At 40.6% G+C, this 24242-nt stretch overlaps 1 protein-coding gene and 2 gene segments (V, D, J or C); 2 read left to right on the top strand and 1 right to left on the bottom strand.

The window, feature by feature from the left end:
- The first annotated feature begins 2381 nt into the window (after positions 1–2381).
- Positions 2382–2984, top strand: LOC125251908. The segment is given in 2 exon segments: positions 2382–2512; positions 2584–2984. Coding segments are annotated over 2 exon segments (441 nt in total).
- Positions 2985–10260: 7276 nt separating this feature from the next.
- On the top strand, positions 10261–11714 carry LOC125251705. The segment is given in 2 exon segments: positions 10261–10328; positions 10521–11714. Coding segments are annotated over 2 exon segments (360 nt in total).
- A 6861-nt stretch (positions 11715–18575) lies between these two features.
- On the bottom strand, positions 18576–19479 carry LOC125251909 (paraneoplastic antigen Ma1 homolog). Its single transcript, XM_048164997.1, has 2 exons — positions 19314–19479; positions 18576–19249 (listed from the first exon to the last, which is right to left on the bottom strand). Exons 1-2 carry the CDS (start codon positions 19477–19479, stop codon positions 18576–18578), a joined length of 840 nt encoding a protein of 279 aa, XP_048020954.1.
- Between the last annotated feature and the right edge of the window lie 4763 nt (positions 19480–24242).

Raw genomic sequence — 24242 nt, forward strand, 5'->3', positions numbered from 1 at the left:
AACCAGCGATTGGGTTGTTTTAACCCAATCCCAACCTCTATATTTAAACCAACTATTGTTTAAAAATTGAATCATTAAAATGAACCAGAGCTGGGATTAAAAACCAGATGCAATTAGAGGCAACAATTATAGACAAAAGGTAATGTTTATTAATAAGCTTTAATATTTTATTAATATAAATTTAATAGTAAATTTATTAATATAAATTTATTAATAAGCAATTTAATAAATGTTTATTGTTTAATAATTATTCAATTAATAAATGTTCATTTCCAACATACTTTGTTTTTTAATTAAGAATATAGTAATTTTTAAACAAATGTGACTTAAAATTGCTGGTTTGTCCATTTTCAACCCAACTTGGGTTGTTTTTAACCAGCATTTTTTATTACAGTATGATATTCTGCAGATATATGGAATCATCCAGAATTATTTTCATATTGTACATCACAATCAGTTTGACAAATGTGACTTAAAATTACATAATTATTTATGACTGCACATTTAGTGTCCCAGTAATACAAAACATGTGAGAGACTCATACACAAAATTATTGTTTTGAAGTTGAACAAGTACTTAATCAACTATAAATCAAACCACAGCTGGTCTTTATATGAGCCACAAATGCTCTGTGAATAACAGAATATGGTAACATCGGTTAAAATTTAACTGAGTGTACAATTGTTTCCATGGGTAATTGGTGCTATAAAAAGTTATTTAGTGTTCTTTCAGGTGATTCATAAATTATAAACTAATCCTTCATTTGACTGACTTTGTCAAAATTAGTCAAATCAAATGTATAAGCAATTTATACATGTTTCTAGTGTCACTTTTGCAAATGTCACATCAACAGTCCAAACTACAGTGTTGTTTGAATAATAAACTTAAAGTTTATTAATAATAATAATAATAATAATAATAATATCACTCTTACAGCAGATTATTTGAATATGAAGACTGTAGCTTTAAGAGGAGGTGCTATAGCTGGAGAAATCCTCTGCTAGACAATGAATGAAGGTTTACTTCAGTAACACTTTGTCCTGCAGATCAACTGAAATGAAAGCTCTAGCGTAAGTTCTGCCAGGAGGACTCAATGTTACGTCACCAATAAGTTTACAGCTAACCAATCATTATCTTGCACTTGGAGTATATAAGATTGCTGACACATGTTTGAGTCCACAGATGCTGACGCAAGCCTTCACCTCCATCCAGTGGCGCCTGCAGCTGTACGGCTGTACGCACTGTGTGTACCTTGAGAGGGCGCTAATTAATGCCGTTTTTATTTTTTACATAATTTTTAAATTGATTATTAAAATCTATCTGCGTGCACTCGACATATTAAGAGAGAAAGAGAGAATGAGAATACATAAAGGTGTGCATTTGTGTGTTGTAAAGTCAAACGTAAAATTTACAGCGTGGGGGACCCATAAACTTGAATGCGCAATTCCGTTGTTTTATCCATTAAGCACAAACAGCCTGACGACGCTAAATGTGGGGTTAATAAAGTTTAAAAACTGAGCAAACGCTCTCTAAAACAGCTAAATTCGTACCAAAATGGCTAAAACTATTGAGATAAAATCCTATTAAATCTTTGCTTTTCTCTAGGCGGGAAAGGTTTATGGTTTCCCAAGAGTAGGGGTTCTGCGTACCCTGAGATAAAATCCTGCAGGCGCCCCTCCTCCCCTCCCCACCACCACCAGGATGGTCCCTGTCCATACCTCCCAGGGGGGTCGGCTATGCCCCTGCCTTCATCTTCAGGCAGGAAATGCAGAGTCTGCAACCCTTTAGGATCTGAGCTACGGACGGGGCCTACGCCAAAGAACTTTCTTACAACATTTTGCATGCTGATTGTTAATAAATATGGTTGTCACATTATCTTACCTCCCCGAGTCTTTCTGGTAGAACTAAAACATCATCCTAGAAATTATCCTTTTGGTTTTGGTTTTGGTTTTGCTTTGTTTTCTAACATGTGAGTATATGTGAGCTTTCCTGTAGCTCAGTGGTTAGAGCATGGCACTAGCAATGCCAAGGTCATGGGTTCGATCCCAGGGTTTGCACATACTCATACAAATGTATAGAATAATGCAATGTAAGTCGCTTTGGATAAAAGCGTCTGCCAAATGCATAAATGTAAATGTAAATGTTCTATCCCAAAGTGTGCCAGTATCCCAACTCAGCTCCTGAATACCTTTTCGTCATATTTCATGCTACAGGAAAAGTTTCTCAAAAATCCAAAATTTTAGATCTAGATCCTCGATTTTCTGGAAAACTGAATGAAAAGAAAATCCATATGGATCTGATCATCTCCTCTGCTAAAGTGAATAGTAGCTATATATATATAGTAAATATATGTTACTTTCTGTGTGTATAAGAGGGTTATCTGCATCAGAAGGTGGAGCTTAACACAGAAACACATTAGTTCAGTGATCAGCATCACATACAGCATCACTCAGGCAAGCAGCAGCTACCATCATGTTCACTTGTGTCCTTATATTGTTGACTTTAACAGAAGGTAAAATCTTACATGTATCATTACATCATCATATCTCATTTTAAACATGCTGAAATAGGTTTTTGTTGTAGGTAACAGAGCTAAAGAGGTCATCACTCCATACAGTGATGCAGCATTTGCCACTGAGACCGAGAGTGTGAAACTCTCTTGTAACTACAGCGGTTCTGTTGAAAGTCTTCACTGGTATCGACAATATGCAGGTTCACCACCACAGTTCCTCATACTGGAAACCTATGGAACAGTTATTCCCGCTGATCCTCCAGTTCCTGGAATATCCATCAGTCACAGAAAAGAAGACAAACATGTGAATCTGATCATCTCCTCTGCTGTATCAGACTCTGCTCTGTATTACTGTGCTCTGAGGCCCACAGTCACAGGAAACACAAGAACACTGTACAAAAACCTGACTGATGTTAGTCTTACAGTGAGATGTTGTCAAAAACAACACATTTCCATACATCTAACAGTTTGATTCTGATGTTGCATTCAAATTCATATAAATATATACATTTTCTGGCTGGTTAGTATTTCTGTAAGTTCATGCATTGTTATATTCTTATTATTGTATGAGAGTTTTTCAATGAACATTGATGGAATAACAAACTAATCTGTGTGCGTCATCATGTTTTAAGAAATATAAATAAGGTCAGCATTTATCATCCATCATCTTTTTCAGATTCACAAATGATTTATTCTTGTTAGACTTGTGGACATTGTGAATAAATGTAATAAATGTTTGTCACATCACCACTGGGGGGTGCTGTGTGTGTACATTAAACATTTCAGAGAGGACAACCAATTGTATCTGTAATGAATTCACATGTGAAAGAAACAACAGAAGACGGTCCTTTTGCCCTCTGAATATATCTTGCTTAAGTGTCATGAAAATAAATAATGCCACATTGCTAATAATCCTAATGGTCTAAATAGGCTTCCTTAGGTGACACAAACTATATATGTTTCCCAAAGGTTTGTGAAATTTACTGAAATCAATCATTTTGTGACAGATTTTAAACAGGGTCCCACATAGCAAACAGACTTGGCCCAAATGTGGCCTCATAATGGCACTGCTGGCGTGTTGCCGGCACTGGCATGCATCATGTCAGCCAACCGTGGGCCATGTGTGGCAATGATGGCACTGCATGCATGACGGCAGACAACATTTGGGCCGATTGTGGATGTGAGGTGTGTGGCCCAGATCAGTGTAACGATTATGGGCCATACTCTGTGTACTGCATGCATGACGGCAGACAATTGGGCCGATTGTGGATGTGAGGTGTGTGGCCCAGATCAGTGTAGCGATTATGTGCCATACTCTGTGTACTGGACAATTGTAAGTATTTAGGCCTGCTATATTCAAGGCAAGATTTACTGAAACAGATGTAATGATTTTAATAATTAATAATATTAATTGACTTATATATATGAGTCATTTGAAAAAAAATGTCCAGATTTAAAAATGATACAAACAAAATATGATAACAAAAAAATATTATATATATATATATATATATATATATATATATATATATATATATATATACACACACACACACACACACACATATATATATATGGTTTCATAAACAAGGCCATGAGTCGGAGCCGCAGGCAGTGATTAAAACTCTTCAAATGACTGTTTTGTTGCCAATAGGTGCCTAAGTGCATATAATGTAAACAACACGAACATAGTGAATTCATAAATTCATTATTCATCATTCACTATACACTATATTCATTATAGTGATTCAAAAGTTATCCAGGGATAATGCGATGGTGTTTTGTGTGTGTTTAAATACAGTTGTTTTGCTGACCATTGATAGCTTGCAGCCGATTACTAAGCAAAAGCTGCTTGTGCTCGTCAATCTTTAAAATATTGAATATTTTAACTCTCTGACTCTAACACTAAATATCCTATATTTTGTTTAGCAGGGTTGCCAACTCTCACGCTTTCAGCATCAATCTCACGCACACGCAAGAAATGTCACGCCAAAATCCATTTTCTCCCCTCTCAATCCGTTAATTTTCGTCATGCGGAGGGCTCGCGGCCGGCCGCACACCCTGGCCGCGTGCAGCCCAAATTTCGAGACCGCGCGGACAGTCCGCGTGCAACAGCGCATGCGCAAGCAGTATAGAAGAGTCCACTAGGTGGCAATACCCACAGAGCACAGTGTTCAGCCGTCAAAGAAGAGTGTGAAAAGACCGGTTTAAAAACAACACGCTTGAAAAAACAGAAAAACACGACAATGGACGGCGAACTTGACCAGCGTTTGTGCGAAGAGATTAGAAAGTACCCACATTTGTACAATTCATGTTTTAAAGAGTACAAAGACATGTTTAGGGCGGCAAATTCATGGAGGGAGATAAGTAAAAATATGGGAAAGGATGCACTACTTTTATTCTCCAATCCTGTCCCGTTGATGACATGTCTCAGTGCGGCTCTCCGATGTCTGGTAGAGCATAGAAAAAAAAAACTATACTGCGCATGTGTCGAACGCGGTCATCCGCGTGCATCCGTGGTGTAGTATACTTTGAAAGTTCCGCGGACTCGACTGCATGCGCGACGCGTCCGGGCGCGGAAAGTGAAGTATACCCGGGGCTTAAGGCCCACATCTGTTACATCTCCCTACAACGTTCTCACTGCAGTATTCTCTGATCGTTGATTGGCTGAAAACTAGTGATGTCCAAATGAAGCAATGAACCAGTATTGAACCACTTCATCAATTGTTTTGAAAATGGGTTCATTCATTCAAAGCTTCGTTTCAGTGACATCTAGTGGCGAAATTGTAGATAGCAAAATAATGTCTGTATGAGTGTAACTAGGGTTTGTGTGAATGATGTAAATAAACTTTGATTGAAACTCCTACTACAACAAACTCACATCTTGTGCATCATTTTGGGTGTCTATATAGTCATATTACCAGCCAAAAAAGCTGCTGAAGCATGTGCGCAGCAAAGTCTCACGTCACAAAGCCTCTCGCGATGCGAAGCAGCAGAGCCGTTGAAAAACAGAGTTGCGACACTCCCATAAACTTCCATAGGAACTTTGGAATGCGGAAGTAACGCGTGTCGTGGAGCAGCCGATAGTTCCAAACGCTGATAGTTCCAGCGCTGAACCCCATTCATTTTCAGTGATTCTGAAGATCAGTCGCTGGTAAGTTGACGAAATTACTGCATTTTTGACGTTTGAATGCATTACCTGACTTCTCATGAATTTAGTCAATAGTTGTATTTTATGTAACCAGCTTTAGTTAATGTTTATTGGAAGTTAATAACGTTAGTTAGACTCTAATTGCAGCTAGCTTAAGTGACCAACACTTCACTAACTTTAGCTACATAACCTGACATCAGTTAGGCTACATTTACCTTTATGTTTACAAGTTCGTTGTCAAACAACGTTTTTCTTCAGTTATTAGATTTGTTGTTAATGTTAGCAACACTTAGTTGCCAGTTCATTAAAGTACCAGAGAATAACACAGTAAGGAGGTTGCATACACTTAGTGGCCACTATATTAGGAACACATTTACAATCTAATGTAATTCAATACAACAGCTCTGCAATGAATTCTACTTTAATGAAGTTTATAATCAGCCAGAAATGTGTAAAATCAATACTGAGCTCATAGTTAAAGGTGATGTTTCACTACACTGTGTTCAGATGGGTTTCTTATTTACATGCATGGGGTGGCCAGAATATTAAACACATCTGTATAGAAAGCAACAAGTGCAAAAACACCCCCACAAAATATGACCTCAATGCTAAATCATCATTAAAATTACACCTTTATGACTGCATAAAAAAATTGATTTTTTCCCATATTTGCATAATTTCTTGGATGAGCAAAATAATCACCCAGCTTCTTCCATAATGTTATTGTGTGGAAGAATAAAAATTTGAATAACAATAGTGATTTGTATATAGATTTTTTTTTTTTTTTTTTCTCATTTAATTTTATCTGTACTGGATTACATAGCCAAAATATCAAAAATCATGACAAATGTCCAAATAGTTATGGACCGAACTGTAGGTGTGTGCTCTCACTTCTGTAATGTCAGCCTCATGAAAATGTTTTGGAAATGTGTCTTTAATCTGTCCTTCAATGTATTAACCTTAACACTGTTTCCTCTTTCTTCACAACGCCCAGTTCTGTCCAGCAGCAGGTTTGACTTGACTCCAGACCCGGTCTCCTCTAGGGCCTGACACAGGCCCTGTTTTCACCTGGAGTTAAAATGCATTTTGGTCGATCGGATCACAAGTGGACGAGGGAGACACATACACGTTTACACCTGGTGTTTTAATCCATCTCTTTTGTCCTCTTTCAACCACTTCTGTCCCAATTTCTTCAAGGGGGTGGGTAAATGTATGGGTTTTATAGATCTTTCAATCTAATAGACAAAATAATCTTGAGCAGTTTATATATGAACACGCCCAGAGATGACAGGAAAACATACAGAGAGCATCAGTGTTTGTTTCTGCTCTGACGGCTGCGAGACCAGCTGAACGCAGTGAGTGTGTGTTAGAAATCAGGGATGGTGAGAGAACGTTGTGCTTGGTACGTTTTTCATCTTCAAACCAAACTTGGGTCTTCAGCCAACAAAGTTTAAATCCAATCTAGCTAGCGTGCTTCCCATAATGTTTACACATTAGGTCAGTAGGCGGAGAGTAGACGGTCTTTAGTGGCGGTTTGAACACATTCGACCACATGAGCGTTTACACTATGAAAGCAGTCCGGTCGAATGCGAAAATTCAAACCGTTTTAGACCCCATTTACACCTGTATTTAGTGTCGTCCACTTGTGATCAGATCAGCCAAAATGCATCTTAACACCAGGTGGAAACAGGCCCACAGTCTGCTTCTGGCAGTGGAATGCTCTCACCCAAAAATTCAAGTAACTATAGCATTACTTAAAGTGTGGAGTTTGAATGCTTTTGTTATCAATGTATGTATAAGCATTTGACTGATTCTTGATTCACCACCAGGTCTCCAGATCATCCTACAGCTGTGCTGGAAGAATGTAATGGCTGTTGTGAACACTTATATTCCTTTTCTGGCCTGCTTTCTGCCACTTACTCTCCCTGTAGGAAGTCGAATGAATTTCTTTGAAGACAGAACATTCAAGGAAAACTTACCTACACTCTTCCTGGATATAATATATAATTAAATGTTTTGTTGAATGCAATTGGTTGCCTTGTATATTTTTCACTGTTGACCAAACTTCTTTCTTGACTTAAACTGAGCAGCTTAATTCATTGATATTAACTTGTTGTGCATGTTTATGTGAATATAGCTTAACATAACGCAACATTAGGATGTTAGTAATATTTATGACCATAGAAGCATGAGAAAAAATTAATTCAATTCAAAGGGATGGAAAAAATAAAATAAAATATATATATATATATATATATATATATATATATATACATACATACATATATTTGTATGTATTTGTGTGTTCTGATGAATGTACATTTTAACATACCACACTGTTAACGATAATGCCGTCTTTCACTCTCCAGATACAATACACTACGTAAAGTGTAGTCAACGTAGTAATCAGTTTTATTCAATATTTAATCAGTATTATGCGTTAATATTTACCGAAAAAAATGCTGCAAATACAGTAATTGCTGTGAATGTGTTTTACGTTATGGGAGCAGCCCCTCTTCCCTCCAAAATGAAACACAAAAACTGATCAATGCGGTTTCCGCCACTCCACAGGAAAAAAAGGCTATCATATGTATGTAATGTAAGTGTCAACGTAATAATCAATGTATATTATGCGTCAGTGTTTACGGATAACTGATGCAAATATAGCTATAGCTGTCTGTCCCGCTTAAAACCATTCAAACTGGTCGACGGCGCGGATTTGTTTGGAACTATTGAGAGCTACACGAACCACGTGACAGCGTGGCGGCGAGATCAAAGAGTGTCGCAACTCTCATATTTAACGGCTCTGCGAAGCAGTATCGACTAGTCTGAACCAGTCACGTAATTCACTCAGAGAACGTCATCGGTCACGTGGGTTTTTCCGCACCAAAGCAAGCTTCGAAGCAGTAGTTCAAAAAAAATCCTGCTTCGAGTTCGAAGCTTGTGTCGGAGCATCGGTGTCCGACGGTCATCACTACTGAAAACCTTGCACCTGATACGTCAGTTGCGTGTGAGAAGTTCAGAGAGAGTTCGGAGTCGGCACGTGTGAAAGTTTGGAAGACAATCAAGGTAAGCAAATAATAAAATGGTGAGCCTTGTCACTACAGACGTAGCCTTGCCTAATCAGTCTGTGTGCCGAGACTACGTTACAGACTTAAACTATAGTTGCAAATTTTGTCTGACGTGCGTTATGATGCGGGCTAGCTAAATTGCTCAGTAAAAATAATTAACACCCGCCAAGCGCCAAATGCGGGTAGATTTTCCGTTTGGCGAGTAAATCTCAAAAGGCTATCCGCCACACTGGCGAGATAATGTTCATACCAAAATATGAAATTTTCAGCGCGCACGAGCAGAGAGAGAGAGAGAGCCCCGGCCGCGCGCGCGCGCACTCAATATTCAGAGCGGCCAAAGCGTCAAGCTTCCCCGTACTTTTTGACAAGCGTCTTTGACAAAGCGGCCAGAGCTTCTTTGCAGCTCAAGTCGGCGGCGGTGTGTACGTACAGTTAACGCTCTATTTGTTGACGGCGCTGAGGAAAAAGGATGTGAAGCTCCTGCCACTGGAAGAAGCGGTCGCCGCCCATTTGCGGCCGCGCACCCATCAAAGCCGCGCAGAACGTCTTCAGCACTCCCGGATCGTGCACACTCCGCCGCTGGCCAGGCTGCTTCTGCTTTACACACCATGGCCGTTATTTTCTCGAGAAAAGTTTTCTCATAGCGTTTGCAACGCAATACTCGTTCCCTTATCACTCAGGGAACCGAGGTTACGTAAGTAACCGAGTACGTTCTGCCTGAGTCAGGTAACAAAACTGACAAAAAATAAAATAAATTATTTCACCCCAGTGATAGTAATATTTCATACATTTCTCTCATTTTGATCAATATATAGATTTTTTTTATTATACATTTCAAATTTTGCTCTGGACAATTTTTCATGTTTGTATTCAACATAATAGGCCTACCTTATTATCTCAATTAAATGTACTGAAATGAATGTAGGCCTATATGTGTTGTGGTTTTCTGGGCAGGTGGAGTAACTATTATGTGTCCCTTTTGTTTTGATATTTCTTATTGTTCTGATGTTGTTGTTTTACATGTTATTTAATCACCTTTATTTTGTTCACCTTTATCTTAATTTTTTCATAGTGCAATCAATAAATTAATTGTACATTTTGAAAAAGCGTTTCCATTATATTCAGGTTTTTTGTGCATAAATTAGGGTTTATACTAAGTAAACATGGACTGACATTGGTAACCCTAATTTTAAAAATCAAACATTTTTTCCGCGCACAAGCGCAAACTGAAATTTTTACAGAGTCTCACTCCAGCCAAAGTCCCAAAGTTGGCAACCCTGGTTTAGCTTTTGAATGATTTATAGTAAGATAATGAACAATCACGGTCACACTATCTGATAAAACTGACTTAGTGGAGGAAGATACTTATTATTCAAGAAATATAGTTATTTTTTGAGATACTAATTGACTGAAGGCACAATCATCTCAGGTTTCATTAAGGAAAGACAGAGAAGGTGGTCTAAATAAACCACACCCACATGAAAGCTTCACAATAGGCTTAATCATACATTTACTGTTTAGCTTCAGTTTATAAAGCCAGTAAATCTTCTCAACATGGAGAAATGCTTTCTGCTGATTCTTCTATCTGTGCCAGGTATAAAACATTTAATCTAAACAGACTCAAATATAAAATGTTTTGGATATTTTTTAAATGTAATTCTATATTACAATAATGACATCACAGTTTGTTGAAGGAACTATTTTTATCATTGTAATTTTCATTTATAAATCTTGTGCATCTTTGAATAAGCAGACCTGTTGTGAAATTTGTCCATTTCTCTTGCAGGGTTTCTGTCTGACAGCATTAAACCAAAAGACAAAGAAACTGATATTTACAGAAATGAAGAAGAGCGTGTAACTCTGAGCTGCTCGTATGATTCAAGCAGCAGTTATGTCTATCTCTACTGGTACAGACAGTATCCTAATAAAGAACCTGAATATTTACTGTATAAAGGTGCTCAATCACGGAGCCATATTGAGGATATACCAGACCCTCAACGGTTTCAGTCAGATACAACCCAAACATCCACTGAACTCATTATTAACAGTGTGACTCTGTCAGATTCAGCTCTCTATTATTGTGCTCTAAGAGTTGAAGCCCAGTGATACAAAGTCTATGTGAAGCTGTACAAAAACTGAAAATTATTTTTCACTTTGATCTCAAGCCACATCAAACCCACAATCTATAATTCACATAATATAATTACACCAGTGGAAACACCTGTGTGTGGTTACAGACCGAATTTGCTAGTGATGAAAAAAAAAATCATAAATTTTTCCCATGAAAGGCAATATAGTGTAAACCTGGGAAAACATTTCTGGAATTCTGAAACAAAAGTTACCAGTTATCATAAATTCATGTCCACTATTTAGTAGGAGCAATTTCGCTATTGTTTTGTGATAAATGTAAATGTTTGTCATCTGCCACTAGGGGGTGAAGTTACAACAAAAACTATAAATGCAAATGAGTGAATGACTATTTACTTTTGAAAAGCTAATGGTATTTTTCCCTACACACAGAATACAGAGGGCAGAATAATCAAAGATATCAAACACACAAAGAGACTCTGAGCTATATATAACAGATCAAGTGCAACAGATCAAGAAAAAATGCTATTAATTGACAGTTATCTCAGTTTTAATGTGGCAAGACAGAAGGTGGTTTAAATATCAGAAACTCAAACCACACCCACATTTACAGACAATATACTGTAGCTGCACAAACCACTCTCCATTACATTCATTTACCTTTCAGTTTAAAATCATAAAGCATATAGTTTATTAGAAAATTTCCCACAATGGAGAGATGTATTCTGCTGATTCTTATAACAGTATCAGGTAAAGTGAACTTCATTAATCAGCACTAAACTAAAATATATTGAGGATTCAAAGTGTTTTTTATGCACATACTTATTCATGCTGACATATTTTGTTACTTTTTTATGTTGTTTATTCTTAGCACTGTTACTGTAACAACAGAAAGGACAGGGGGACAAGGAAAATATAATCAGGACAGAAGGAGAGTCTGTGACACTGAGCTGTTCATATGATACAAGCAGTAGTAATATTTATGTTATGCTTTACTGGTACAGACAGTATCCAAACAGAGAACCTCAGTATTTACTGTGGAAAGGAGCTCGATCATTGAGCTATAGTGAGAATATACCAGATCCTCACTTTCAGTCGACTACATCCCAAACATCCACTGAACTCATTATTAACAGTGTGACTCTGTCAGATTCAGCTCTCTATTATTGTGCTCTGGAGCCCAGTGATACAAAGTCTATGTGAAGCTGTACAAAAACTGAAAATTGTGTAGCGCCCCCTACCCTCTTCTTGTAATGGGTGGAGCACCGGGTTCTAATGATGTGTCTCTCGACTTAATTAATCTACTTCTTTCCCTTTCTCCCTTCTGATCACTTTACATAAACTAAAATGTTATATGATAGTCTGTCTGATGTACTGTTAATGTAAATCACAAAAAGATCACAAAAAAATCAATTACCAAGTAATTTTATTTAACAGAAAATAAGAATGAAATACTGTAAATCAAGAATGAAATGATTCAAATAAATTTCAAACGTCTGTTGTGTATTTTCTTTCACATAAAATCACTGTTTGAACTTCTCAGCTCAGAAAATCCAAAATCTGGTACTCAAATATCAATGTTCAAAATTTACCAGTAAGAAAAAATAATACAATTCTCTTTTGAGATATAGTAATATAACAACAAAATCAAGGTGTGATATACACGGTATAAATCACGTGAATAAACCAAATATGTAATGTGGGCCCACACACACTCTCACAGTTTCAAAATCCCCAACCTGTTGCAGGCCTGTGACGTCGCTTGAGAACGGTGTGGCCGTTAAAACCAACAAATGGCCTCTTCGCTCCAGAGAGCTAAATAAACAAACGAATGTACCTGTGTCTCCGTGGGATGAGACTCGCGCTGTCCACCGAATCGCGTTATGAATTACATATGCGTCTGCAGTCTCACCAGCTGTCCGCCGAATGACAATGAATCCTGCGATGCCAGAGGAATTCTAAACCGCGTGGGGATTTAGAACGCTATCTGGTTCCTCCATCTTAGTAGTCGTCTTCGTCGGAACGATTAATAATCTCTGGCCAGTCGTCATATAATAGTCTCTAACTCTCCGTAAGAGAAAGGGAGAGTACAGCGCGCACAGCTGCAGTTACCAATTATAAGTCCGTTTAAACTCTTAATCAGGGTAAAACAAAGTAAACAAATTAAAGAAATGTTCTTTAACACTTCCTACATTCACTGATTATAATCTTTGACCACTTATTTAGCGGTTATGTTACTATTTTTCTCTAAATCAGGAGAAAAATAAAATGCGACATCACTTTCCGATCTGCCTCCATCATCTCTCTCCTCTCGCACTAGCCCTGCTTCCAATCAGAACTCTCAGTGCCCGAACAAGGGCGGGACTAAATAAAGTAAAGACCAATCACAAATAAAAGAACATGCATGCTTGTCAAACCCACGTTTTTAACCAGTACATCTCACATAAACTTTTACCATAATCAATGTAACACTCGTACAAGTGAAATGATATACCATTATATGAGCCCATGGCATTTATATGATTTTGACCCAAGAATATCAGAAACATTTACATATTCAGAAATATGCATTTAGGAGATTATAAATAACCTTAGCTGGGCTACACTCTCCCCCTTCTGATATTCTCATGTCCTCATGAGTTTTTTCTCCTTCCTACATTTGTATTAGAGCTTTGGGTTTGTAGTCAGTTTCCCAACTAGCACATGAATCACACTTAGCTAAAGGATGACACCATAATGTCTTACATGACCTTTTTTGCCTGGTAGAATTTTGAACATTCACCACCATACCCCTATAGACTAGTGTTAAGGGCTTATCTGTGGATTTCCCCAGTTCATCATAACTTAGTTTCTTTACAGGCTTCAATTCTCTCCTAGGACGAAGTTCCCTTCTCTCATTTTCCTCTACTCTTGGTGTACTAAAGGATGGATAGTCTCCCCCTTCTAATTCTAGACCTTCAATACAATCAGGAGTTGGTGAAGCAGTACTCCCCACTTCATGTTCTGTAAGGTCTTCTGTCATTTCCAATCGAAGAAGGTTTTGAGTTGCTCTGAAAGGTACTTTGGCTCTCTCTGATGCCAATGAAGAAATGAGCTGTCTGTCAAATGATGTCTTTTGCTGAACTGGATAATATTCATCAACGCTATTGCTTTCACTGTCAGACTCCATTTCTACAGGTTCTTGGTCTTTGTCTTTCATCTGTTGTTTCTGTGCCTGTTTCACAGCTTTGGACCTTGTTACCCGTTTTGGCGAAACTTCGCGTCTTGGATCAGGTACGTTTATTCTCACACTCTCTCCTATTGGTAGCAAATGATCCCTGTGTAGTGTTCTTATTCCTCCAGTACCAGTTTCTGGTTTCAGTCTGTAAACTGGCAAGTTTGACAATTTCTCCTGGACTATATAAGGGAGGGAGTTCCAGCGATCTTTTAATTTATGCTTCCCAGTTAAAGCAAGATTCTTGATAAGTACTCGATCTCCCTTTTCCAGAATCTGATGTTTTACTCTCCGATCATAGAGCCTTTTGTTTCTTTTCTGCGTCTTCAGAGAATTCTCCACTGCTAACTGGTATGCATGTTGTAAGTCTTTTTTCACACCTTCAACATACTGGTGATGTTTCAGACCACTTTCACCTTCTGATGAAGTTCCAAACTGTACGTCTATAGGAAGACGAGCCTCTCTTCCAAAAAGCAGATAATATGGGCGAGTACCCAGTTGTCTCATTCTTAGTGCAGTTATACACGTGTACTAATTGACTGATACTTTGACTCCATTTGCTTTTCTTGGCCGGATCTAGTGTTCCCAGCATGGAAAGAAGAGTGCGGTTAAACCGCTCAGGCTGTGGATATCCCTGAGGATGGTAAGGTGACGTTCGGGACTTACGAATTCTCCAAGATTCCCAACAACTCCTTGATAAGTTTGCCTTTCAAAATTCCGAACCTTGGTCGGAATGAATGCGGGCAGGAAGGCCATAATGCACGAAAAACTTCTCAACTAGGATTTTGGCTACACTCAATGCCTTCTGGTCTTTTGCTGGATATGCTTGGGCATAGCGAGTGAAATGATCTGTAATAACCAGAACATTGCAAATCCCCTTAGAGTCAGGTTCAATGGAAAGGAAGTCAATGCAAACCAGGTCCATCGGCCCACTACTTGTGATATGACTCAGATAAGCAGATCTTTGGGGTAAGGTTTTTCTTGCAATGCATCGGCCACAATTTTTGACATACCGCTCCACTTCTGTGCTCATACATGGCCAGTAGAAACGGTTTCTACACAGTTCTGTAGTCTTCTCAATCCCAAGATGGCCAGACTCATCATGAAGCGAATACAATACTTGAGATCTGAATTCTTTTGGAAGGACTAGCTGTTGAATCTCCTTTCCACAAGGGCTCTTAGTAACTCTGTACAAAAGATTGTGGTGAATGACTAACTTGTCTCTCTGTTGTCTCAGTAGAGATTCAGAAAGAATTGAGTTCTTTGAAGCTGAAAGAACTTTCCCTTTTTTGACTTCTAGTCTCACAGGTCCAATGATGGAGTCCTGCTCTTGAGCTAGTCTCAAGTCTAAGTTGGACAACTGCGCCTTATGTTCCAGCTCCAACTGTATGGGGCAAACGTATGCAGAGGGGATACTTTCTGGAGGAGAATTCCTAACTGATCTACTAACCTACCACTAGATTCTTCAGAAGGATTAGTATCTGCAAGCTTACAGATCGCCTTCACACCTGACCTAGGGATGTCAATCCATTCAACTGGCACGTCACTGGACATAGGATATCTTGACAACATGTCAGCATCAATGTTGTGATGACCAGGTTTGTACTGGAGATCAAAATCGTAAGTGGCTAGGGCAGCCAACCACCTATGACCTGTGGCATTCAGTTTTGCACTTGTTAACACGTAAGTCAAGGGGTTGTTGTCAGTCTTAACTGTGAATTTTGCGCCATACAAATAATCATGAAATTTGTCAACTATGGCCCATTTTAATGCTAGGAAGTCCAATTGATGTATTGGGTAACGCTGTTCAGCTGTACTCAATTTGCGGCTTGCACAGGCAACTGGCCTTAACCCTTCTGGATATTCCTGGTTCAGCACCGCCCCCAGTCCACTCAAGCTTGCATCCACATGTAATATGTAGGGCTTAGCTGGATCAGCATACGCAAGCACTGGAGCATGTGTAAGGCAATGAATGATGTGATGGAAAGCATCTGTGCATGCCTTGTCCCATCTCTCACCAAACGGCTCAGATTCCTGGTAGTATTTCCCCTTTAGCACAGCTTTGCATTGACCCTTTGCAGGAGGATACCCTTTAGTTAATTCGGTCAATGGTCTTACAATCGCGGAATAGTTCTTGATAAATCTGCGGTAAAATCCGCAAAATCCAAGAAAAGATCTCAAAGACTTCAAATCAGTGGGCATTTTCCAGTTGATGACAGCCTTCACCTTTTCAGGATCTGGAGATACTCCTGCTGCAGATACCACATGCCCCACATAATTAACCTTCGGCTGACAGAACTGGCACTTGTCAATAGAGACTTTTAGACCATACTCTTGTAGTCTATCCAGCACTTTCAACAACCTCTCCTCATGTTCTTCTAATGTCCGTTCAAAGACAATAATATCATCCAAGTACACGATAACTTGGAGGAGATGCATGTCTCCAACAGCCTTCTCCATTAATCGTTGAAAAGTGGCTGGAGCCCCAGTCACACCCTGTGGCATACGTTCAAATTGGTAGAAGCCGAGAGGGCAAATGAACGCAGTCTTTTCTTTATCCTCATCAGCCATTTCAATTTGGTAATATCCACTGCGTAAATCTAAAACAGAAAACCACTTACTCCCCGACAAACAGTCTAAAGCGTCCTCTATCTTAGGGGTGGTATATTGGTCTGGGATGGTTCTGGCATTTAGAGTCCGATGAATCAATACACATTCGAATGGCTCCATTCTTTTTCCTGGCAATGACTATTGGTGAAGCATATGGACTTTTAGACTCAGTTATGATACCTGCCGCCAGTAGATCTTTCAAATGTCGCCAGGACATCATCGATGTCTGCAGGTGCAATTCTTCTAGATCGCTCACGAAAGGGTCTGGAATCATTTAGTCTGATGGTATGTTTCACGTCTTTAGCTTTCCCCACATCCCATTCGGTCACAGAAAACACGACTCCTCGCTCCGACAGCTTTTCTCTCAACCTTGCTTTCCAATTGGCTGGAATAGGGGAGTCACCAAACTTAAAGATTTGTGGATCTAATCTTTTGGAAGCAGCCTGAACTCCCTGTGCTACTGTGACAGTGTCAGTGGGGGATACTTTAGCAATGACCGTCCCTACAGGTATAGTGATGTCTCGGGAGGTGTCATTGCACACTAGCAATTTGAAACTATCCACATTCAGGTTAGAAGAATGGAGAACCATAGGTGGAACAAGAATTCCTGCTGGAAGTGGGTTATCCTCAAATGCTTCAAGAAGAAAAATGTCTTTCCTCAGTTGTTTCTTCATTTCTACTTTGCACATTGCATACCTCTCACCTCTCGATGATATGGTTAACCCTCCTGGTCCCATCCACAAAATTTGTCCCTCCTCTGAATCAGAGACCTCCACTTTCCCTTTGATCTGTGGCACATGAAGTTTCAGCACTTCTGATTGGATTCTCAATGAGTAGGCTTGATTAGAGGCACTAGAGTCTAAGCTGAATGTGGTCAGTCGCTGGAAGAAGTTTGCATTAGTTCCAATAATAACCGGAACCTGCTGAGTACTTTGCGGTTCTGGGCAAACCAATGCCAGGATAGAAACAGTCTCAGCTTCACCAGTGAGTATAGGAAGGAAAGGAGATGTCTACCACTATGTAGCCCTTGTACGGATAACTTGATTCACTCAGTCCCCAAATGGACAATCCAGCAAGTGGTTGAATAGGAACGTGGGACAAGTATTTGGAATACCATTGTTCAAAGACAATAGTCACCTGCGATCCGCTATCAAGAAGGGCTGTACATGGACATCCATTCACCTCCACAGGAATGGTAGAAACAGGACCCACTAGTCCACTGGGGAGAGAATTAGCTTTATTGTTTGCCATTTGACTCTGATCAAAGGAACAATTAAGACTATTAGCAGAAGCATTGTCTCCAGCTGATCTGCTTCTCTCAGATTTGGCTTGTCGAAGAGAGCGCACTAGTTTCTGTATCACTAGCGTGGTATTTTCTGGAGCTTTACACTTAGTGGCAATGTGCCCATCCTCTCCGCAACGGTAGCAAAAGAAATCTTCTCGATTCCTTGATGATCTTCTCTGAGTTTGAGACTGAACTGGCTTTGGATTCAAAATGTCCTGTGGTGATTGCTTAGTAGAAGCTCACATTCATCACTGACAATTGCTCTTGTAACTTCTGAACCTGTTTTTTTAACAGTTGCACCTCCGACTCTTCCTGAGTTTCAGCCTTTTTCTTAACTTGTTGGTCTCTAGACTCCACTCTCAATGATGCAACCGGATTTTTCCCAGAATCATCTCCCAATCTCAATCTTAACTCCTGCATTTCCTCTCGTAGTTGTTTCGCCTCAGAAGAGTTCATTTTGTCATCATGTTTCAGAATGTATGGGCTTTACCGATGTTTTGATCTTATGACGGGCAGACTCATTTTCCTCTGCTTCCTTAATTTCGTTCAATAATGCTAGGAAATTGGGAGGGTTTGCTTTCCTTTCCCTTAGTCTCAACTGCAGCAGCATAAGATCTGCTTCAACAGCTCCTCGGATCAGTTGTTCAATCCTCACTCTGTCCAATTAACTGTGGTGCCAATCCTCCTCTCTGAACCACTTTAGTTAAAGATTTCTCTATTCGCCTCAGAAAATCAGACAATGCCTCTCCTGGTGATTGTCGAAGAAGACGGAAAGCAAAGTAGAGATCCTCTCCAGATTCAAATGTTCCAAAAGTATTCTCCAAGGCATCCAGATACTGCAAAGCACTAGCATCTGGACTTGAAAATCTCACAGCCTTAACAATATCCAGTGCTGGGCCTTTTAAACACTCCATTATTCTTCTTCTTTTCTCCTTTTCGGAACATTCACACTCTACAGTCATCAATCTGGCTTGTTCCATCCAGTTTTCCAAACTTTCCTCTCCTGTTGGCGTGGGAACAGTACCCGAAAAGGTACGTAATCTGCGATAAGCACTAGCATCAGTCGATGGTTTGGAGGTTTTCTCCAATAGTTCACCCACGGCACGTATGATAGATTCAGGAGAACTAGCAGTAGAGGTAGACTGAGTGAATAGAGCTTGCAAGTCAGACATAGATTTTCCCTCTTCACTTAAGAACTTGGATAGTTTCTGTGAGAATTCTGAAATGGGCACCTCAGCTAAAGCCACTACTACCTTCCAAGCTTCCTCTCCTTCAGCGGGCAGTAATTCTGGTGGGATGCGAGCTGGATCAATGACTTCTTTGCATTCACAGAGCACCAAGGTAGTATTAGGACATTGGTCCTGATCTTGAGTCTTTCACACGAACCCTGCCAAAAGCTTTTACAGTCTGCACTGTCTCTTCTATAAACGCCACATCAGTTTTAGCAGGCACTCCTATTAACAGTATGCCATGATTCTCCTCAATGTCCACTTCCTTACACCATTTGGACAACTCAGCAAGCAGAATTGGATCCCGTGCAAAAGCCATGCTTGGAGTTCTGGAAAATTATTGTCAGTTCACTCAAATAATCTCAATATTTAATTCAACTCTTGTTTACTAGGGTCAGCTAATGACAGGAAAGAAGAAATCCCGGACGAGCCCCCATAAATGTGTAGCGCCCCCTACCCTCTTCTTGTAATGGGTGGAGCACCGGGTTCTAATGATGTGTCTCTCGACTTAATTAATCTACTTCTTTCCCTTTCTCCCTTCTGATCACTTTACATAAACTAAAATGTTATATGATAGTCTGTCTGATGTACTGTTAATGTAAATCACAAAAAGGTAAGTTCTTATCAATTACCAAGTAATTTTATTTAACAGAAAATAAGAATGAAATACTGTAAATCAAGAATGAAATATTCAAATAAATTTCAAACGTCTGTTGTGTATTTTCTTTCACCATAAAATCACTGTTTGAACTTCTTCAGCTCAGAAAATCCAAAATCTGGTACTCAAATATCAATGTTCAAAATTTACCAGTAAGAAAAAATAATACAATTCTCTTTTGAGATATAGTAATATAACAACAAAATCAAGGTGTGATATACACGGTATAAATCACGTGAATAAACCAAATATGTAATGTGGGCCCACACACACTCTCACAGTTTCAAAATCCCCAACCTGTTGCAGGCCTGTGATGTCGCTTGAGAACGGTGTGGCCGTTAAAACCAACAAATGGCCTCTTCGCTCCAGAGAGCTAAATAAACAAACGAATGTACCTGTGTCTCCGTGGGATGAGACTCGCGCTGTCCACCGAATCGCGTTATGAATTACATATGCGTCTGCAGTCTCACCAGCTGTCCGCCGAATGACAATGAATCCTGCGATGCCAGAGGAATTCTAAACCGCGTGGGGATTTAGAACGCTATCTGGTTCCTCCATCTTAGTAGTCGTCTTCGTCGGAACGATTAATAATCTCTGGCCAGTCGTCATATAATAGTCTCTAACTCTCCGTAAGAGAAAGGGAGAGTACAGCGCGCACAGCTGCAGTTACCAATTATAAGTCCGTTTAAACTCTTAATCAGGGTAAAACAAAGTAAACAAATTAAAGAAATGTTCTTTAACACTTCCTACATTCACTGATTATAATCTTTGACCACTTATTTAGCGGTTATGTTACTATTTTTCTCTAAATCAGGAGAAAAATAAAATGCGACATCACTTTCCGATCTGCCTCCATCATCTCTCTCCTCTCGCACTAGCCCTGCTTCCAATCAGAACTCTCAGTGCCCGAACAAGGGCGGGACTAAATAAAATAAAGACCAATCACAAATAAAAGAACATACATGCTTGTCAAACCCACGTTTTTAACCAGTACATCTCACATAAACTTTTACCATAATCAATGTAACACTCGTACAAGTGAAATGATATACCATTATATGAGCCCATGGCATTTATATGATTTTGACCCAAGAATATCAGAAACATTTACATATTCAGAAATATGCATTTAGGAGATTATAAATAACCTTAGCTGGGCTACAATTATTTTCCACTTTGATCTCAAGCCACATCAAACCCACAATCTATAATTCACACAATATAATTGTGGAAACACCTGTGTGTGGTTACAAATGACATTTAGTTCAAGTTATAAAGGCAAATTGAAGAAAAATGAAAAGAGATCAAAATAAAAGATACATAATACATATCGACAAGATATGCAGAATCATACTGAATTATTCATTACTGTACATCAAAATCGGCAGAATTGTGACAGATTTTAAAGGTATAGATATTTATTTTTTCTCACAAAATGCATTAGACTGCTATAATGATATAGGCACAAACCCCACTATCAAATATTGAATATTTTAAATCTCTGACTCTAACACTAAATAGCCTATATGTTGTTTAACTTTGAATGACTTATAGTAAGATAATGAACAATCACGGTCACACTACCTGATAAAACTGAATTAGTGGAGGAAGATACATATTCAACAAGAAGCATATAGTTCCCTTTCAATACTTCACTCGTACTGCGTATGGGGAAAGGTCTCCTTTTTCCCTGTTACTGAAGCCTTTTTCAATAACGCAGTGTAACTGCATCATCATTGGTTCACTCATAAACAAGTTGTTGAACCAATGACGGCGCGGCATAGCTGCGCGGCCTATGGCGACAAAGCCCGCGAATATTCCCGCCGAAATGGGCGGGGTAGCTATATAAGCAGGCGCTTCGCCATAGGATTTCAGTTCTCTCTCCTTCAGCGACAACTTCATATCGCTCTTCGCTGATCTCCGGCTGAAGCCTTCGCCGCCTGGAAGAAGCTCGCCTGGGAGAAGTTCTCGCCGCCGTCGAAGAGGCTCCCGCAGCGGACTGAGCTGAGACCGCCGAACAAAGACAGCGCCGGCGCCCTCGCAGACTGCCGCCTCGAGCGCCGCTCTCGAGCCGCCCGCTTCCCGCTTCTGGCCACCTCTCAGCGCGTCTCCTGCGCCATCCGGCGCCGTTTAAAGAGCTTTTCCCGCGGCTTAACGCCGCTTTCTAAAAGAGCTTTCCCAGCGGCTCTCGCCATTCTAAAAGAGCTACAATCGCCGTTTTCACAGCGGCAGCGTTGTCTCAATGTCGCGCCACAGCTGTGGCACATGCAGAGCCCCTCGCTCCGTGGATCTTTGCTCTCTAGCAGCTGTTCACAGCGCCGCCCTTGTGCCGCCTTCAGCATCTGAGAGCTTTCAGCTCATCCCCTGCTGTCTTTCATCAAGTGAGTACAGAGCTTATTTTTCTACTTTCTCGCTGGCGTTTGCTTCAAACGCCGTCTCTCCGAACGCGTCAATTGCCGGGTCCTCCCCCGCAAACCGCGTTCGTTGAGGAAGCGTGCTCTCACTCGGGAGCGCGAGAGCGAGCTCTCACTCTTAGCTGAATTTGACATGATGCTCTCCCCCTGACTTAGGCAAGACTCATGATACATTTTCTATCTGAGTGAGTGTATTTCTCCTTATCTCAATGCGCGTCGCTTGCCGGTCCCTCCCCCGCGAGCCGCGTTAGTTCAGAAATATGACATGACTTTTTTCCCTAGCTTGGGTGAGAAACATGTTTTTATACTCTAATGGAGCTGATTCTGCTGTTTGTGCTGAGTTTCTCTATGCGTTGCTTGTCGGTTCCGCCCCGCAAGCCGCATTCATTGAGAAATATAACATGTCGCTCTCCCCCTGTCTCGGGTGAGACATATGTTATATATATATATATATATATATATATATATATATATATATATTTTCAGTTGATAGTGTATTTCTGCCGAGTTTGCTGAATTTCTCAGTGCGTTGCTTGCCGGTTCTGCCCTGCAAACCGCGTTCTTTGAGAAATATAACGACACTCTCACCCGTCTCAGGTGAGACCTATGTTATTTATATATTCAGTATATCAGTCGATGTAGCATATTTAAGCATATAATGAGCATATTGTAGCTCATATTTCACCAGCTCATTATGCTGGACCTCTGTTCATGTGACTTGCTGGCTCTGCCCTGCAAGCCATGTTCATTGAGGAAGAGTGGTCTCACTTCAGACACAGCTCGGCTGAATATATCTTGATGCTCTCCCTTGACACAGGTGGGAAACATAATGTTTTTTTTTTTTCCAAGAAGCATATATCTGTTTGCTGAGTTTCTCAGCGTGTCGTTTGCCGGTTTCACCCCGCAAGCCACGTTCATGAGGATGCGTGAGCATTTCTAAAAACTAGCCGGTGTGCAGGCCCCATCCCAGCGGCCCGCCACCCGGCGCCATTCAACCCCTTTGTCAACGGCCTCTGCAATACTGGTTGAAGTTCCGGGTCCCTCCTCACGCCTGGCGGCACGGCCTGTTTGACAGCTCTGAAACCCTGGATGAACCCTGTATGGTTCAGTCAAGGTGTACCCCTACAGGCGGTGTCCAGAAGGATGGTGCTCTCAACAGATGCATCCAACACAGGTTGGGGTGCTCTTTGAAAGGGCAGACCGGCCTTCGGCTCGTGGTCTCACGAAGAAAGCCATCTGCACATCAACTGCCTTGAGATGTTGGCAGTGATTCGAGCCCTTCACGCGTTTTAGGCACACCTGACGGGATGCCACGTCTTAAGTCCAGCCGGACAGCATGACAGTGGTGTCATACATAAATCACCAGGGCGGTCTTTCGTCCAGCCGCTTATGCGCTCTGGCGAAGCATCTTCTGGAATGGGCATTACCGAGGTTTCAGTCACTCAGAGTGACTCACATACCCGGGAGAACAAACTTGGGAGCAGATATGCTATCTCGGAGCAATGTCCCCTCAGACGAGTGGATGCTCCACCCCCCAGATGGTTCTCACAATCTGGGAGTTCTTCGGGAAGGCAGAGGTAGACCTCTTCGCCTCAGAAGACAACTCTCACTGCCCAATTTATTTCTCAAAGGAGGACGATGTCCTCACGTCTGGCCCAGCACCCTCCTTTACGCTTTTCCCCCGATTGCTCTGATCTCGCAGATCATCAGACGAATCAGGGAAGACAAGCACAGAGTCCTCCTGGTGGCCCTGTTCTAGAGGAGCCAAGTTTGGTCCTCAGAGCTGTTCAGGTTTTCCACGAAAGCTCCGTGGCTGATCCCCCTGAGACGGGACCTCCTCTCTCAGGCGAACAGGACGATTTGGTTCCCCAGCCAGAACTCTGGGCTCTGCACCTCTGGTCCCTCGACGGGAGCCTGCTAACCTCCCCGGGGACGTGCTGAATACCATCTCTCAGGCGAGAGCTCCGTCCACGAGACGCCTCTGCGCCCAGAAATGGTCGGTCTTTGTTG

The sequence above is a fragment of the Megalobrama amblycephala genome, linkage group LG17 (genome assembly GCF_018812025.1).
Source record: "Megalobrama amblycephala isolate DHTTF-2021 linkage group LG17, ASM1881202v1, whole genome shotgun sequence".
Classification (NCBI taxonomy): domain Eukaryota; kingdom Metazoa; phylum Chordata; class Actinopteri; order Cypriniformes; family Xenocyprididae; genus Megalobrama; species Megalobrama amblycephala.

What these genes read in the sequence shown, in the direction of transcription:
- LOC125251909 (XM_048164997.1), bottom strand. Translation starts at nt 19,479, where the DNA reads ATGGCTTTTGCACGGGATCCAATTCTGCTTGCTGAGTTGTCCAAATGG. An exon ending in AAAAGCTTTTGGCAGGGTTC is followed by an intron (nt 19,250 to 19,313) that starts GTGTGAAAGACT and finishes GTGAATGCAAAG; the next exon opens with AAGTCATTGATCCAGCTCGC.